General features: G+C 40.5%; 1 protein-coding gene across 5 annotated transcripts in view; it reads right to left on the bottom strand.

Moving 5' to 3' along the window:
* The window catches only part of LOC143118877 (nuclear body protein SP140-like protein), a 42,607-nt gene that overhangs the window by 17,340 nt on the left and 6,888 nt on the right, over positions 1-18,379 (bottom strand). For 3 of the 5 annotated variants that reach the window (XM_076280008.1, XM_076280009.1, XM_076280012.1), the window contains exons 3-6: positions 16,130-16,339; positions 15,206-15,379; positions 9,162-9,269; positions 1,062-1,195 (exon numbers count right to left, since the gene is read on the bottom strand). In XM_076280008.1, the coding sequence (XP_076136123.1) occupies positions 1,062-1,195; positions 9,162-9,269; positions 15,206-15,379; positions 16,130-16,307 (594 nt within the window). In that variant the 5' untranslated portion in view covers positions 16,308-16,339. The remainder of the gene's footprint in view (positions 1-1,061; positions 1,196-9,161; positions 9,270-15,205; positions 15,380-16,129; positions 16,340-18,379) is intronic. The other 2 variants (XM_076280010.1, XM_076280011.1) reach the window with 2 other exon arrangements.

The raw sequence follows: 18,379 nt of genomic DNA, 5'->3' as shown, positions 1-18,379 counted from the left end.
GAAATGAAACAAAAATGAAATGGCACAACACAGAAAAGTATGTTACACTGTACTTGACAGTATCGACATAAGAGTGACATGACACTGTCATGAACATGTCATAAACAAGTCATAAACGTTTATGACATAACACATCTGTTATTAAGTGACATTCGGTTTTTAGGATTAGGGTTAGGGTTCATGTGTCATGACAGTGTCATGTCACTCTTATGTCGATACGGTCAAGTAAAGTGTTACCAAAAAGTATTATTTACAATTAATTGACAATTAAAGCTTAATCATAGGCCACATCTCACCTGTGAGCTAAACTGTTACTATATAGAATGGAAACCATATAGACTTATCTTTCATGTAATTACACTGTATTGGTGCTGTGCAAGTTGACTGAGTGCCTGTCACTTTAAGGTTAAACTTAGTAGCGTTGTTGTGCATTCTACATAAGGATATGTGGATAAAATTAATTATGTTTTCCATGTCATTTGTTAAAATAAATGCTCAAAAGCTTAACAACTCGAAGAAAATCTATCTTGGATTATAGGAGATAAGTGTCTTGTAATGATAATTTCTATGATTTTGGTGAGCTCTACAGGAATGACAAGGAACTATCTACAGATATAAATGGTTGCGTATTCTATTATACAAATTCCATTAATTACATCTAACAGTAGGCTAGACCTGAATTTCACAGCCTAGGTATGTTAGCAACACAGGGTTGAGAGCATTGACTGTATTTATAGAAAAAAATAATGAAACTGCATGGAATTTGTCTTGGCATACTGATGGTAAAGGCGAGCTACCTCGCTGGCGTGTTTCATTTGGTCCTTGGTTGATATAAAATGTAGGCTATGTTGTTTTTGTATACAATTGTGTCTGCTAATAAACTTAAACATAACAGCAGCTGTTCCTTCAGTTCACTTGCGTGGGTTTTTATTTTTTAAATTTTTTTCTTAGGCTACTGATCATGTGATTTTTTTTTGCGGCGGCGCTCAAATTCTAGGAGCGGTGCTGCGCTACTGCTGAATACACAATAGGGGAAACACTGCACACCAGTTTCCTGTCACCTGAATCAAATTCTGCAAGGTTGCTTTGCAACAGCGGATGCTGGTCTTCCATTTCTTGTGTCTCTCCTTGCCTCCCAGCTTCTCAAACTCAGGAGGTGTGTACCACAAAGACTGGTAAACAATACACTTCTCTCCTGCCACAGAAACAGACACCAAGAATAGGGATATTTTTTGTTAGTCAGTATAGAATACTAACTGTAGAGGCAGTTTGTTAATTGTTTTTTGTTTTGTTCATGGGAGACTGAAGTCATTGACGCAAGATTTCCTTAAAAGTTTCAGCTCTTTAGTAATATAAAAGGATGAACATTGAAGACAATTCGGAGGCAACTTAACAATATGCAATACTCCAAAGTGAAACCCTTTCAGATGATCCAGAACACACAAGTCAGACATTTCAAAAACTCATATAAATAAATAAAATGAATAATATTCCAAATATTTACATTATGGCTCTAACGCAAACAACCTTCATTGATTAGTATACTGCATATGATTTCAATATGAGGATAATAAGTCCTGATTGTGTCGTGGTAGGTCATCAATTTGGCCAGTTGATAAGTAGAAAATTGAGCTCAAGAAAAATTCACCAATAATACTTATGCTAAAGCAAAAAGGAGCTTTCAAGCAGGCAGAATTCAATGCAAAAATGGTTTTGTTGATGCTTTTACATTACATTACATTACATTACATTACATTTGGCTGACGCATTTTTAGCCAAAGCGACTAACAACATGGTAAACAGTTTAAGTTTAGAGCAATTCTCAACAATATTAGGACAATTTAAAAAAAACATTAGAGTACAGTAAGAATAAGTGCATCAGTGAGTGCTGTTTTTAACAGTTACGTGTCAGTTTAAGACGGCTGGTGAGTGCTAGGATCAGCAAGACTTGTTGTAAGTGTTGCTATGAGAGGAGATGTTCTCTAAAGAGCTGGGTCTTCAGGAGTTTTTTGAAAATGGAGAGGGATGTCCCTGCCCTTGTAGGAACTGGCAGTGTGTTCCACCAGCGAGGAACAACAGATGAGAAAAGTTTGGATTGGCCTGAGCGTACCGGAGGTAGAGCTAGACGTCGTTCGTCTGAGGAGCGCAGCGGTCTGGAGGTAGCGTATGTCTGTATGAAGGCATTCAAGTAGGTGGGAGCAGAACCGGAGACTACTTTGTAGGCAAGCGTTAGAGCCTTGAATTTGATGCGGGCCGCCATAGGTAGCCAATGTAGCTGGATGAGTAGCGGGGTAACATGTGCCCTCTTGGGTTGGTTGTAGACCAGGCGCGCTGCCGCGTTCTGGATCATCTGAAGTGGTTTCACTGCGCAGGCTGGGAGACCTGTCAGGAGGGCGTTGCAGTAGTCGAGTCGTGAGATGACTATTGCCTGAACCAGAAGTTGGGTGGCATCTTGAGTTAAGTAAGTCCTGATTTTCCGTATATTGTAGAGTGCGAAACGGCATGACCGGGCGACTGAGGCAACATGATCTGAGAAGTTTAGTTGGTTGTCGAGAACAACTCCTAGATTTCTTGCAGTCCTGGTAGGTGAAACAGACAGAGAGTCAAATTTGATGTTGATGTCGTGGTGTATGGTAGGTTTAGCTGGGAGGACCAGCAGTTCAGTCTTTGAGAGGTTCAGCTGGAGGTGGTGTGCCTTCATCCATGTAGCTATGTCTGAGAGGCAATCCGAGATCCGTGCTGAAACCAAGGGGTCATCAGGTGGAAAGGACAGATAGAGCTGTGTGTCGTCTGCATAGCAGTGGTATGAGAAGCTTTCCTGTACAGGTATGTATTGCTAGCAGCAATACCTACAGCAATAAACCATGAGCGTATCTCAAGAGGGCACTCCCGAACAATAGTTGAACACCCATACTTACCCCTCCAAAATGCTACCCCAAACCCACAGGTGGTGCTATGAAAGGATCGTTGTTCGGTCTTATCTTTGCAAGTCAGCAATGTTGCTGCCAAGGGTACGAACTTTTCACCTTAAGTTTACAGAAAGTTCAGGGGTGTACAAAGTGATCACAGGTCATACATCGTGCATGGGTTAAATATTGTTCGCTCTCTTGCACTCTCCTACTGGTTGTTCTGAGTAGAGCTCACCCCTTACGCGATTCGGATATCTTGCAGCTGCAAGGCCAACTTTGGTTTTTTCAAACGGCCCTTGCTGCAGCATGAGACACAATGCGACAAAAAGAGACATTGGGATGCACATTCTGGTAGGATGGCTTCATTATGTTATTAGTAATAGTTAAACTTGTTATTTAAAAAGTTCTAAAAGGTTATTATATAAGAATAATGTCAGGGTATTACTTGATTGTCATTGAGGTTATATAAATATCGGATCGCCCCCTATTACCACCAGCCCTGTGTTTCCGTCCTCTTATGTGTATGTGTCACTTACTATTCATTTCAACCAAGTCAGTGGATTCCTAAAGAAACGCAAGCACCCACACCATAAGTGTATCTGTCATATGGTGGAGACTAGGAACCATAGGTGGGGAAGTAGTTGAGTGACGGACTAGCCGGCGCTCATGTAAACAAACCAGCTGTAGCTTATCAACTGATAACTGATTACTAATTGCACTGAGTTATGGGATTACACTTGATTGGTAGGAAGGGGGCGAGAGGTATGTTGATAAGCCAGTGTGAAGATGCCTGTGGGGAGTTCGTGCCTCGTCTCTGGTTTGTCTTTGTGTGTTGCAGCGTTGGAGTGGTGGATCACTAAAGGACCGGCGGACGGCCTATGTCGCCAGCTAAACAAGCAGGTTAAACGCAGAACGGCATCTGGTTGAGCCCGGAGAAGGGGAGCAGACTGCGTGATCTGGAACCCCACTGGCCACGACGACGCTGGGGAGAACATCGGAATAACGCTCAATGACGACAGGCCACAGACTGCAGGCTGCCGGACCAGTGATCAGTGTGGAATTACACCTCCCTTACGCAACTGCCTTGGGGGGAGAGAAGTGTAGAGCTTTCCCCCCATGTTGAGCTAAGTGGCCTTTTCCTTCCGTTTAGAGTTATTCGTAGTTTGAGTGCGGGTTTGCTTGTGCGTGATTGGAGGGTAGTGTAAATAATAAGCTTTATTTGTATAGCACCTTTCATACACAGAATGCAGCTCAAAGTGCTTTACATTTGAAGCATGTAACAAAATAATAGTCAGTCAGTCATTATCAATCACATTTCTTCATTGCTGGGGCCGTTTATGATCCACTCAGCAACATATCAAAAATATAGAAAATGACATGTCATAAGACTGGCAGCCTTAACCCTCTTACCCCCCACAAGCACGCCATATGGCAACTGTGGCAAGGAAAAACTCCCATATTCCAGGAAGAAACCTTGAGCAGAACCTGACTTAATAGGGGGAGCCCATCTGCTTCTGGCTGGCTGCGCCCTCCAATAGCAGCAGATGTAGAATAATCTGAAAAAGTAGTCTACAGGATAAGACGAGTTAACTAAAAGCTTTCCTGTACAGGTATGTTTTCAGATCTTTTTTAAAAATATTTACTGAACTCGCCTGCTTGATGTACAGAGGCAGGGTGTTCCATAGTTTGGGGGCATAATGGATAAAAGCAGCTTCTCCACTTTGTTTGTGGAGCACTTTGGGTACGATTAAAAGATTAGAATTGGATGATCTAAGTTTCCTTTGTGGTTGATAAGATATTAAAAGCTCAGAGATATATGAAGGTGCTGTGCCATTCAGAGCTTTGTAAGTAATTAACATAACCTTAAAATCAATTCTATAGGAAATAGGGAGCCAGTGCAGTTCAGCCAACACAGGGGTGATGTGTTCTCTCTTCTTAGTCTTAGTTAAAAGTCTAGCCGCAGAGTTCTGTATGAGTGCCAATTTCTTTAGATGTTTTTTGGGAAGACCAGTGAAAAGTGCATTGCAGTAGTCTAACCTGCTAGTGATAAAGGCGTGAATTAGTTTTTCTGCATCTTGTTGAGTTAAAAAGGGCCGCACTTTGGCAATGTTTCTCAAGTGGAAATAGGCTGTTTGAGTAACTTTACTGATATGGGGCTTAAAACTTAACTCTGCATCTAAGATGACACCGAGGCTTGTTACTTTTGGTTTGACCTGGTGTGCCAAGTTCCCCAGATTACTAAGAACAATATCTCGCTTTAGTTTTGGTCCCACCAAAAGTACCTCTGTTTTGTCATCATTTAGTTTCAGAAAATTTTTGCTCATCCACTGATTAATGGAGGTTAGGCATGCAGTGAGGGAGCAAAGGCCATCTGGGTTAGTTGGCTCCACAGAAATATACAATTGGGTATCATCTGCGTAGCTATGGAAGTTTACATTATGCTGATTTATGACATTTCCCAATGGAAGCATATATAGGGAAAATAGCAGAGGACCAAGGCAGCTCCCCTGGGCCACACCAAAAGGCAAGTCATGTTTTTCAGATACATGATCTCCTAGACTGATATAAAAATCTCTGCCAGTAATGTAGGTTTGAAACCAGTAAAGTAGTGAGCAGAGCATTGGCGCTTACGTGGGTAGCGGGTGGAGTACAACTAGCGGGGGCTCCTTAATATATATTTATTTGGGTATGGGGATCTATTGTATTAAAGGGTTGTGAGCCTCTCAAATTCCTGTAGTGCCACTCGGTGTTCGTGTGTAGGGTTAAACTTCCCCAAGTGCTGTATGACAGAAGTGTGTGTGTGTGTGTGTCATGTGTTCCAGTTTAGGCCTCCGGTAGAAAGGAAAGGACTGGACTCTTCACGGTCGACAGTGGATTAGGAGAGTGGAGGGCCAAAGAATTGACATTGGACTTTTTAATTATATCATCTATGAATATTAATGAACTGTAAAATAAAGACTTGTATTTTCGTACCTATTTCTCTGAGTCTGTGTGTGGGTGCAGGGGAGTGCTTCATTACAGCCAAAATGTAAGTATAAATTAATTGTTGGAAACTAAGTTCACATAACCACGACTACTGAACCTGTGACATATCTAAATTAGCTATGTACCAAAAATTACATTTTACCATGACTCAAAGAACTATAAACAGTCTTGTAAGGCTGCGTGTACAAATCCGCTTGGAGCTCCAGTGGAATTTTGAGGTAGCGACGAGAATTCTCAGTCTAACCGTTCATGTGCCGTTGTAAGTGCGGCAGGTTAAGTCCATATTCCAGGACAATCGTTCACTTTGTGATACAAGCACCAAAATTGGCATGAATAATCACTAGAACCTACTTTTTGAGGAAAGCACATTAGCCACCTGAAAATCCAACATGGCGGCCATTTTTCAAGATGGCCGCCACATCAAATGTAAGAAACGTTTTCTGCTGTAGAACTTTAATGGCTGGGCGTATTTACATGATCTAGACATCAATTTGTATGTTTTGTTAACATGGCAAAATAAATGGTGCAAAGAAAGAAATCTATTTCAAGGCTAGTTTCCAAGATGGCGGCCAGAAATAGTTGGACTGCACTCGAAAATAGTTTATCGAAGCTCACCCTCGAATATCGTTGATCCTCTTTCTCACTCGAATATCATTTATTCTCTCTCTCGAATATCGATCAAAGCCATACTTCTTGTTGGGATCATACTTAAAGGAATTATCCGGAGTAAAATTGACTTTAGATCAATTTACGGATGATTGGGAGTACATACGTTGAGTTGACATCCAAATCATGTCATTCGGATGTGTTTTGAGAAAGTTCGATGTTACCGTTTTTAGTCAAAACTCGTTAGCCTGGAAGTGACACGGGCATGTTATTTCGCCGCTACAAAACGCTATTTTTATACCTCTTCTACAGTTCCAAACAACATTACACTTACGTGGTAGTGAGTACAGGGTCCCTAAAGCCAAACCGAAGTATCCCGAGGTCTTTATGTGGTCGGATAGAGAGTCCAGAATGAATTTCATCAAGCCAGTACCTTTCCGGAAATGTTGCCATCTTTGCTGCCATCTTCAGGGGAAAGTCCGTAGGAGTCGATTGCTGAGTGTGGAGTAACACGCTCTGGAAATTCACAATTTCAAAAAAACATAGTCCAGTCCATACAACTTCATTTCAATTTCGAAAGAAATACTGGACTATGTTTTTTTTTTAAATTGTGAATTTCCAGAGCGTGTTACTCCACACAGGTACTGGCTTGATGAAATTAATTTTAGTCAAAAATTAAGCGTGTAACCTGCATTGTGTTGAACCTGTGCGATTCAGCCCTGCACACGCCCGGACTCGCACCCGCGAACAGCAGCACCTTGGATTGGGAGTCGAGCGTGCTGACAATCGAGCTAAAAGCCCAGGCTACTAGCTTGCATGCCAGCAGCACTCTTGAGGCGTCGGGGAGTGAGGTTTACCAACGTTCCACACACACAGCTAAGCTACATGCGCAACAGAAGAAATATGTGTTGATTAAGGCCTTCCTCCTGCTTCCTGAAGAGACCATCCGCACTCTCCTTCCACTCTTCACTTGTGTGTCAACTCCAGCTTGTTTGTTTGTTTCTTAGTTTGTTTGTTTTAATCCTGTGACACGGATATTCTTGCTATTGCACTCAGTGTTTTTGGGACTCTATGGGATGCAGGCTTAGAGGAGCTGTCAAGCTGTCTGTATCTGGGGCCAGGCAAGTATATATCAAATGAATATGTCCTGGGTTGGAGGAAAGAAGGTGACATTTGGCAAGTAGTGTGGATGACACTCCCACCAATTGCTGAGAGCTGTCAACAATTGACTAAATGTGTCAAGACTGAATGTCTGGGAAGATGTAAATGCTACAGCATTAGTCTTGAGTGTACTCCTTTGTGTGCCTGCAAATGCAATGATTACATTAATTTGTAATGCAAACATTCTGATATGGCTAGCTACAGAGCAGAGGTGTCACTAGATGTTACTGGGGCCCTGTCTCTTTCCCACACATTTCCTGTTAGTCTTTGTTGTTCTATTGAGGTAATACATGGTACACACACACACACACACATATATATACATATATATATTTAAACAAACACATGCATTTATGCATTTACTTAGTCCCCCTGCCCCCTCTGAAGTTCAGTTTAAACTAGTGATCATTTCCCGATCAAGCCCTGTCTCTTTCCTGCTAATTTCTTGTCAATCTGCACTATTATATTGAAATTATATATATTAAACTGAAAAAAGAACATGCACATGCCCCTGCTGAAGTAACTGAACCAACATATGTTTTATTAACAAAAAACAATTTATTATGCTCAAATTAGTACTAAAATGTGCTATTTTTCCCATTAATTGCATCTATCTTCACAATTTAACACATTCTTTGACATTTTATCGTAGAATTGGAAAGTCTAGACCCTTTTACCTATATTTAAGGTAAATGATTCCCGCCCCGTTGTCCTTTCCGGATCCCACCCCTGCTCTCTCTCCCATTCACTTCCTGTCACTCTCCACTGTCCTATAATTAAAGGCATAAAAAGCCCCCCAAAAAAAAAAATATATAAAAACCAAGTATAATGGCTTTCAATGGTGGCCATCTTGGAAAATGGTGGCCATATTGGATTTTTTGCGTGGCTAATGTGCTTTTTGGATAAAGTGGGTCCCAAAGAATATTTGTGCCAAGTTTGATGATTGTATCACAAAGTGAACAATGGTTTCACTAATCTGCTGCACTATTGAAAGAGTGGAAGTAGATGACCCACCAGGACAGCACTAACCTCCGAGCGCGGTAAACAAAATAGGATATTTCAGGCAGTAAAAGCCCCGGTATGAACCAAACCAGATTTTGTTCAAATCTACACACCTATGGCTACTGAAAAATGTAAGGTTCATTTATCAAATGTTATTTTGAAGTATTAACAAACATCATTGTTTTAGAATTTTCGGACGAAATGGGTGATAAATGGAGATGTTACGATTCATGTTTTACTATTTAAAACTCTTTGTCTCGTGATGTTTACAGACCATAGTGATCATTTATACCACAATGGTTATTTCCCATAGGCAATTCTTCCCTGCCTATGTTGCTTTAACATACTGGTATCTATCAGGAGAGAAAAGTTGATTTATGGCATCATATATTATTACAAGCCTGGTGATAGATGGTGATTGAAAAATGCAAGTGTGCTCCAGTAGTTGGAGTTACAGAGTAACAAAACTTTCGGGGCACTCCAGAGAGGATCCCTCACCTTTGGCTAGTTTGTCTTTGTGTAGAACCCCCTCTTTGTCCCCACAGGTGACGGGCAGCTGGGGCTGGTTCCAGATGTACTCTCTGTCTTTCTTGGTCAGAGGAGAACCTGGGAAACACAGCATGGGCTGAGAGAACGGAAAGACCAGAAGGACACACAGAGCAGCTCGGAGAGCTGAAACAGATGTATTTATGCTAACAAACTTCCATCCAGTTTAGGCACATTATATCCTATATCAGGGGTATTCAATTAATCTTCAGCGAGGTCCAGTTACGGAAAATTTCCTCAAGCAAAAGTCCGGAGTATCATAATGTTTAGGCTATGTATATGTATGTATGTATGTATGTATAATATATATACAGGGGCGGAGCCAGAGGGGTGGCTCCGGGTGGCACAGGCCACCCTTGAGATTCGATTGGCCACCCCAGGTGCCACCCCAAATCCTAGTCTACGATTGGCCATTAACATGGTGTAAGGCGGGGCCTTTCTTGATGCTTGCAGCAGTGTGAAGTGTCAGACGTCAGAAATGTAAGTGGCAAACACGCTTGCCTTTATTGGCCTGCGGCACAATTGAACTGCGGAACGAAAGGTTTCCCCGATCAGGAAATACTCCTTAATACGCAACTTTGTGTAGGCTTAACAGAGGTAGCCTAAATATTGTGCCTATGACGATGACAGCTTTAAAAAAAAAAAAAACATTTATTTTACTTGTCTCGCTGGATTGAAGGCAGAATGTGGGCTGTTGCGCAAATAGATGAATGAGGGTTGGCGAGATTCCGTTACCAAAAACCTAAAGTTTTGCTAACATTTTCTTCATTATTATCGTAAAATATGTCTTCATGCAGGGCAGGGCTGGTTCTAACCTAGGCTAGGCTACTATATTTGGGTGGGCTGGTAGAAATTTTGGGTGGGCAACATAGCAAAGCTGTCAAATTGGATCAAAACTAACATAAACACATAACAAACACAAAACAATCAGTACTACCTAGCTTGAGTTGCTGCAGCCAACAGCCAGGGATAGGCAGTATGTCTGATACATGTATGTAAAATACAAAATAGTATGTTGTCATTTTTATTTTATTTAGTTGGAAAAAATGGCATCATATTTTGTATCAAAATACTTTATAGGTTTGTAGTTTAAAAATAGTGCCAAATTCTTTTGGTAAAACCAATAACCTACTTTTGGTGATGTGATTATAAAAGTGCAAAACAATGAATGCAGCACTGGTGCTGACTTGTAATTTGCCCAGAGCTGTTGTGATCAGAATATTGAGATTTAGGCAGATAAGTTTCTTGAAAACTTTAGTCATCCAATTCAAACACATGGAAACCGGTTATGTGGTTGCCATCACGTGCACAATGTTTGCTCACATACAGTACACAATACACTCCTTCATACCAACCTCAAGTTTCTGATGATTAATCACTAATCGGAAGACATGGAACCGGTTATGGTTGCCCTGCAACAAGTTACCCCACGTGAAGATTTTATTAATAATTTGCCCAGACTTGTTGTGATCATAATATTGAGATTCAGGAAGATGAAATTGCTCACATACACAATACACTCCTTCATACCAACCTCAAGTTTCTTGAGAAAATAAACAAATAGACAAAAAAGCAGGTCAAATTATTTATATAAACAGCTACAAAAATAGATGGCCATAGAGTGGGGGAAATATCTTGGATGAGTATATTTTGTATATCTTCATTTACAGTAATATAATCAAATTGATTATATTTTAATGTCCCCATGATGGAATTTGTTTTAGAACAGCATAGCCCAGTGACAGACAACTTAGATAATTAACTTTAATATGTTTGTATTACATTTTATTCAAATACAAAGACATTTTATGTGAGAGTATTTGTGTTTTTTTGTCCTTCAATTTATGAGTAATTTCACATCTTGAGCCTGTTTCTGTTTATCTGGATGTTTTGCCTCATGCCACCCTTGAATTAATCAGTGCCTCACTAGTGCCCCCCTGTTAAAAATGTCTAGAATCGCCACTGTATATATATTAGGATGGATGGATGGAGCCTAGTTGTAAATAGATAGATAGATAGATAGATAGATAGATAGATAGATAGATAGATACTTTATTGATCCCCAAGGGGAAATTCAAGAAATAGAAGATTGTAGGCCTAGGCCTAATGTTTAATGTGAAATAAAATAAGTAGCCTAAAAGGCAACATTCGAAATGAGGATAAATAAGGCAAGATAAGAGTGATTGGGGAGAAAAACTGAGTAGCCTTGGCTATTTTTAAGATCTTAACGTGAACTTAAAACAAGGCTGGTTCCTTGAACCCATTAATCAGCAAGTTTAATTTATTTTTTTTCGTTTTTTTTATGTTGACCCGAAATCCTGGAAACCCAGCAACATCACGTTGTTGGGCAGTGAATGCATGTAGGCTTAAATAGATTTGTGGTGGATCAATCATATTGCCTTCTTAAATCGTAAAATATTCTGTGGTCTCAGTTCACTGTTGAATGGGCCTAGCCTACCTATGCTTGCTCAAAATATATGCTTTGTCTAGAGGGGCTTCAAGAGTAGAGTTCCAGGGCAATTATGCGCAAAACTGTCACATCCATATTTAGTTGGCGTTACGGACGTGACAGTTTTGCGTGGTATTGCCCCCGTATCGTTATATAAAGCTCTGTTCTCGCTGTCTAGCTTTCTCCTCTTTCAGCAACCGATGATTTGAAAATAACTTAGGCCTACTTATCGTTAACTTAGATATCCATCTGATTGTTTCTCGTTCTGTCTCCTCTCCTCGCTCGTTTCAGGCTATCACTCTTCCCCATAGTAGGCTACTTTACTCACTGACTCGACTTTATCAGCATTCACAGATTTCACTGGCTGAGTAGCAGCAAGCGAAATGATGGTTCCTGAAGCTCCTGAAGTAAATGCTGTTATCCTAACCAACGAAACATTTAGCGCAGCTTTGAAATCTTACGTTAAAATCTAAATTAGGCTGTTATGGTCTGGGTCCGGATAGGATCACGTCACGGTCCGGACTCGGACCGCGGTCCGCCATTTGGTGATCCCTGTCCTATATCAAACATTTTCAACTGATGGTGAGCTAGGGACCACAGTTATGCCTCAAAAGCAACCTGAGAAGCACTATTGACAAACAATCTGTAACAACTAGGCCATTAAAGAATCCTTTGGTGTCATGACAGGACTTATTTCATGGTCATAGTTTAATCCATTCCTGTGCAACGTTTTCACTCAAGTTACCAGATTCACTCATAAACTAGGCTATGCTGTTTTGCGCTGTTCTGAAGAAATGCCTGCGGTGAATAAATTATTTTATTTTTAAAAGATCGATCAACTTCTCATTAAAGGATTCATGGTAGGCTATTTTGTTGCTCTGATTGGTTAGGTCTATCCAATTGCGTGCAGAGGCATTTCCCCCCCTGTATCGGTTGAAACACACCCCATAATCACGTCCCAATGCTCTGATTCCAGACTCAAATTCTGAATAGAATTTTGAGCATGGCTACGTCAGGCTACTTCGAGTCTATAGTCTGAGGGTTTACCCCTGTAATGAAGTGCGCCTGAGCGGGTGGATTGGTCAGGGCTGAATGATGAACAAATGCAGTAGACTGTATTCAAAATGTTTTTTTCTTTTATTATTATTTTTAGGCTACCGGCAGGTTATACGTAATAGTTTTGCACGGTGCACCGATACTAAAAAAGAATCGCTATACCCTGAAATGAAAAATTTCACAATACCTAATTTTATTAGTATCGATACTTTTAAGAATGGCCGTGTTCTTTTGAATTAACATCCGTGTGCGCAAGGCATGCTTCTAGTGGCTTCCCTAGCCTGCGCGTCTTTTCTTCTCACACATACGGTATAAGCTGTCGTGCAATAAACAGCAAGACATGGCTGCAAGTTTAAGTGATGCTGTGGCTGCACAGCACATAATAATAGTCTAATATCAAGTTGATTTGCTCACTTACATCTCTTAAGTTTGTGTTGCTATCTACCTAGGCTATGGGATTTAAGTCATTTAGGCATACTGCTGGGTTTAATATCAGAAATTGGCTACGCAACCTTGGCAAACTTTTACATCTGGAGAGAGCTCCTTGCTAACTATTCCACTAGCTCAGGTCATGTCTGTCATTTGTATGTGCATCAATGCTCACTAATATCATAAATGAACATTGCAAGACACTCATCTCTTTTATGATCCCAGAAAGATTTCAACTTGTTAGTTTTTTGAACATGTATTTTATCTAATGACACAAAAAGCACAAGGAATTGTATCCACATATCCTTGTTATGCACTATATGCAACTATTTTTCACTAGCCTAAAACTGTGAAACTGAAGGCTAACTACCCTCATGTATTTCTTAAAGCGACAGGTAGGCCGCAAGGTGAACCACTTCAATTCCTTCCAAGCAACCTGTATAGCAACCAACATAAAGAGGACGGCTTCTTTAGGCCTTTCCTCACCTCTCTGGTCCATCTTTCTCCTCTTCAACTCAGAAAATTTGGCATCCAAATTCTATTAATCTGTGCAAACTTTCAATGAGTTATGTTGCAGCCTATTGTTACTTCTTTGCTGTTTATCTAGTATGCACAGAATAGCTGGACTATATCCTCTTTAGATACTGACATTTTCTACTATAAACTCACACCTCCCATCAGTTTAGGATAGGAATAGCATAGGGGTGTACGCAGGGATTCTGCTTGACTTCTGTCTGTGCAGTAGACTTTGCAAATCACTGCATGAACCTGGCAAAAGATCTTGCCAAACAAGCTTTGTCACTTCCTTGCCTTGTTTGCAAATTTTGAACGTGAACTCATGAAATCTAATTTGGAAGTCAAATGAAATGCAGATACAATACAATACCCCTGTTCACATACAGTACACACTTTTTTCTCAGTTGGATTGAAATTATTCTCATTAAAAAAGTCAGACCAACTGTTTACATAGCACAATAATCTAATCCAAGTGTTTATAGACCCTTTCAATGTTACTAGAGGGTTTCTGAAGAAGTTGAATCCTTCCACTGACAGAAACCCTCCTTGTTTTAGCCTCTCTGCTCACTTTAAAAGTTTGCAATACTAAGTTTAACTCTCTCATCCTTTTGGGGTGCAGGCACAGATCCTGCTTGACTCTTGTCTGTGCAGCGACTCCTGCACAATCCCTGCAGAGCATTTGGGCTGAGCCATAGACTGTGCCAAGCATGGCCTCTCTTAACATCCATTACTCAGTTTCAGCTTCAAAATGGCTCCTGTTTCTACTGTTCACCACAATGATGCTCAACCTATTCCAGCCTAGATGCTCGATTGCTCTCATTCTCTAAATTTTGCTCCAATCACTCAGGTCTTATGATCTGATCTGATTTTATGTTATTGATTCACCACAGATTCCCATAGCTCTCGGTCACCCTTGGTTAGTCAAACACAATCCGCACATTAATTGGGTGAATAATTCTGCCTCTCCTCCACGAGGTCGTCTATAGTCTCTGGCACCCCCTGATAATATGGCCATGAACAAGTACATTGAGGACTCCCTAGCAGCAGGTATTATCTTCCCTTTTCCTCTCCAGCAGGGGCAGATCCAAGGAGGACAATGAGTTGCACCCGTGCGCCTTTTTCTCGAGTAAGTTAACGTCTGCAGAGGGGAACTACGATGGGGGGGGGCCGAGAACTTCTGGCAGTCAAGCTCACTCTGGAGGAATGGCGAGTTTGCAGTTTGCAGGCACAAAAGTTCAGCAATCTGATTGAGCTTTTACATGGCTGTTCAATCAGATTCTAAAAGGAATGCACCACCCTTTTCAATCAGAATGAAATTCAAATTGGATTGGCCAGTTATATTCCAATCAAGGTGTTTATATTAGTATTTTTATTCCAATTGAGGCATGACTCTGATTCTAATCGGATTAAATGTGTCCATGTAAACCCACCTAGTGTACTAGGCCTACAGATTTAGAGTGAGTGTGTACTCAAATTAAGAACTGGCTTGCTGTAAATGAGTATACATTTGTGCTGGACTGACACACTAGACTGTGTGTAGACTTACCTTCAATTGGTTTCCAACGCTTCTCCTTCTTCTTCTTTCTTTCCTCCCTTTTGCACGTGCTACTATTCCTCTCCTTCACCTCCTTTTCTTTCACCTCTTTATTCTTTCCCTCTGCATACTTCCCCTTGCTTGTACAGTCCATCTCTGGTTGACTTTTATTGATTGAGAAAGATCCTGAATTTGAGACAGAAAATGAAACCAGGGAGACTGATCAAAACCTGTTCCCAAAGACCACCAAGCACGCAACGCTGCAACGTTTTGAGCAGAACTTTGTAAAGCTTTTCAATTTTCTTTATTTTGTAAATCCAAACAGTTCTGCTACACTGCCTATGTAAGCTACACCAGTTTAAATCATATATATCCTCTGACACAATAGGGGAGGTGCAAAGACAATAAGCAAGGTGGTTCAGTGAGTATGCCTATTGTGTAATATACTGTTGAAGTCTACTGTTTTTTTGTTTTTTTATCTAGGTGGTGTTTTTTTTATTATTGTTATTGGTTAAGTGGTCCTTTGTCTGAAAAAGTCTGAGAAACACTACTTTAAGATAACCACAGTGGTAGTTTAATTGTTATAAAGCCAATTGTTATTGTGAAATAAAAGTTTGTTTGTGTTTGCTGGCACAAACATTCTGCAATCTGGTTGAGCTTTTATATGGCTGTTCAATCAATGCACCACCCTTTTCAATCAGAATGAAATTCAAATTGGATTGGCCAGTTATATTCCAATCAAGGTGTTTATTAGTATTTTTATTCCAATTGAGGCATGAATCTGATTCTAATCGGATTAAATGTGTCCATGTAAACCCACCTAGTGTACTAGGCCTACATATTTAGATTGAGTGTGTACTCAAATTAAGAACTGGCTTGCTGTGAATGAGTTTACATTTGTGCTACACTGATACACTAGACTGTGTGTAGACTTACTGTCAATTGGTTTCCGACGCTTCTCCTTCTTCTTTTTGACCTCCTCCTCCTCCTTTCTTTCCTCCCTTTTGCTCGGGCTACTCCATTTTCTTTTTTGACTACTCCTCTCCTTCACCTCCTTTTCTTTCACCTCTTTATTCTTTCCCTCTGCATCCTTCCCCTTGCTTGTACAGTCCATCTCTGGTTGACTTTTATTGATTGAGAAAGACCCTGAATTTGAGACAGAAAATGAAACCAGGGAGACTGATCAAAGCCTGTTCCCAAAGACCACCAAGCACGCAACGCTGCAACGTTTTGAGCAGAACTTTGTAAAGCTTTTCAATTTTCTTTATTTTGTAAATCCAAACAGTTCTGCTACACTGCCTATGTAAGCTACACCAGTTTAAATCATATATATCCTCTGACACAATAAGCGAGGTGCAAAGACAATAAGCAAGGTGGTTTAGTGAGTATGCCTATTGTGTAATATACTGTTGAAGTCTACTGTTTTTTTTTTTTTTTTATCTAGGTGGTGTTTTTTTAAAATTATTATTATTGGTTAAGTGGTCCTTGGTCTGAAAAAGTTTGAGAAACACTACTTTAAGATAACCACAGTGGTAGTGTAATTGTTATAAAGCCAATTGTTATTGTGAAATAAAAGGTTGTTTGTGTTTGCTGGAACAAAAATTCTGCAATCTGGTTGAGCTTGGCTAATCAATGCACCACCCTTTTCAATCAGAATGAAATTCAAATGGGATTGGCCAGTTGTATTCCAATCAAGGTGTTTATATTAGTATTTTTATTCCAATTGAGGCATGAATCTGATTCTAATCGGATTAAATGTGTCCATGTAAACCCATCTAGTGTACTATTTATCGGACGGGTATGGCGCGGGAATCGTTCCTAAAACCTTCCGACCGTCCATGTGATCGACCAACCGATCAACCAACCAAACATACCATCCGCCTTACTGACATGTATAAGAATAATTGCCCTTTTTATAAGCAGCCTGCATACCTACATGTAGCCTACTTACACGTCTCCAACATGTGCTCAGAATTGGTGCAACATGTATTCTGTTGGAACATGATGGATAGGCGTGTGTTGAACATGCATACATGTAGTAAAACTGTACAATGTTGAAACTTCATTAAATGAACATTTATTAGCCCATTTGTATTGTTGTCGTTATTATTGCTATTGTGTCGTAATTATTGCTATTGTTGCTAAAAACTATTATGCGTAATACTAATGTAGCCATAATGGCCTTACGAACTAAGCCCATGCATTTATATTGAGGATGAGTGCCGTCTCCTCATTAGAAAGTATCTGCCCGTAGTTGTAACACTTTGAGCAGCACAAGAATTTTGGGCAGAAAATGTAGGGGGTGTCCTACATTTTGTGATATAATTTTGTAGATGTAACTTCCCAGATAGCAAGAGGCTGGCTGGCGGACCGACTGTCGCTCCATTGAGGCCATAGCTGGCGGTCCGCTGGCATTTTGCTCATCGATTCTCTGGCGGTCCGCTGGCGGATTGCAGACAAATTGCCCAATATTTTGCCACTATTAATTTAAAATCTTTTTCATTTGCTCAGTTATACTCCATATATAATTTTATTAACTTTTCTTAATATTCATGACAAGTTAAGCTAAAGTAAAGTGGCACCGGCGCATACAACCAGCCGTCCCCTATCTGCCAATCTGATTTTGCTATCTGGGTTAAACTCAGAACCATAGAATTTGCAGTGCTCTCCCTGCCATAAGTGCTCGTCAAGCCATACTGACCGAGTCACCGACAACTAAACTAAAAAACGTGAACATATCACCCCAGTTCTGGCTTCACTCCACTGGCTCCCCATCCGCTACCGCATCAATTTCAAACTCCTCTTAACTGTATACAAATCTCTCCATGGTCTGGCCCCCACCTGTCTGATCTTCTACACCACCATTCCCCTTCCAGAGCACTACGGTCAGCAGACCAACTGCGGCTGGAAGAACCCAGGGCGAGGCTGAAAACTAGGGGGGACAGAGCCTTTTCAGAGGCAGCCCCTAGACTCTGGAACTGCCTCCCCCTCCACATCCGTTCAGCTCAGCCTCTAAATGTTTTTAAGTCCCTTTTAAAGACCCACCTCTTTTCACTTGCCTTTGGCTAGTGTCTCCCTTTATGCCCCAGTGTTTAGTTTTAAATGTTCTTTTTCTTTTCTTAATTTATTTTAACTATAGCCCTTTTTGTTTTGTTTTTTTTGTGCCTTCCTGTTTAATTTATTGCA

The sequence above is a fragment of the Alosa pseudoharengus genome, unplaced genomic scaffold (genome assembly GCF_046254945.1).
Source record: "Alosa pseudoharengus isolate Yale_2024_CS ecotype anadromous, Long Island Sound unplaced genomic scaffold, YU_APseudo_1.1 YU_APseudo_1.1_scf_12, whole genome shotgun sequence".
In the NCBI taxonomy this organism is placed as follows: domain Eukaryota; kingdom Metazoa; phylum Chordata; class Actinopteri; order Clupeiformes; family Clupeidae; genus Alosa; species Alosa pseudoharengus.
This window is presented reverse-complemented; position numbering and strand designations above follow the sequence as displayed.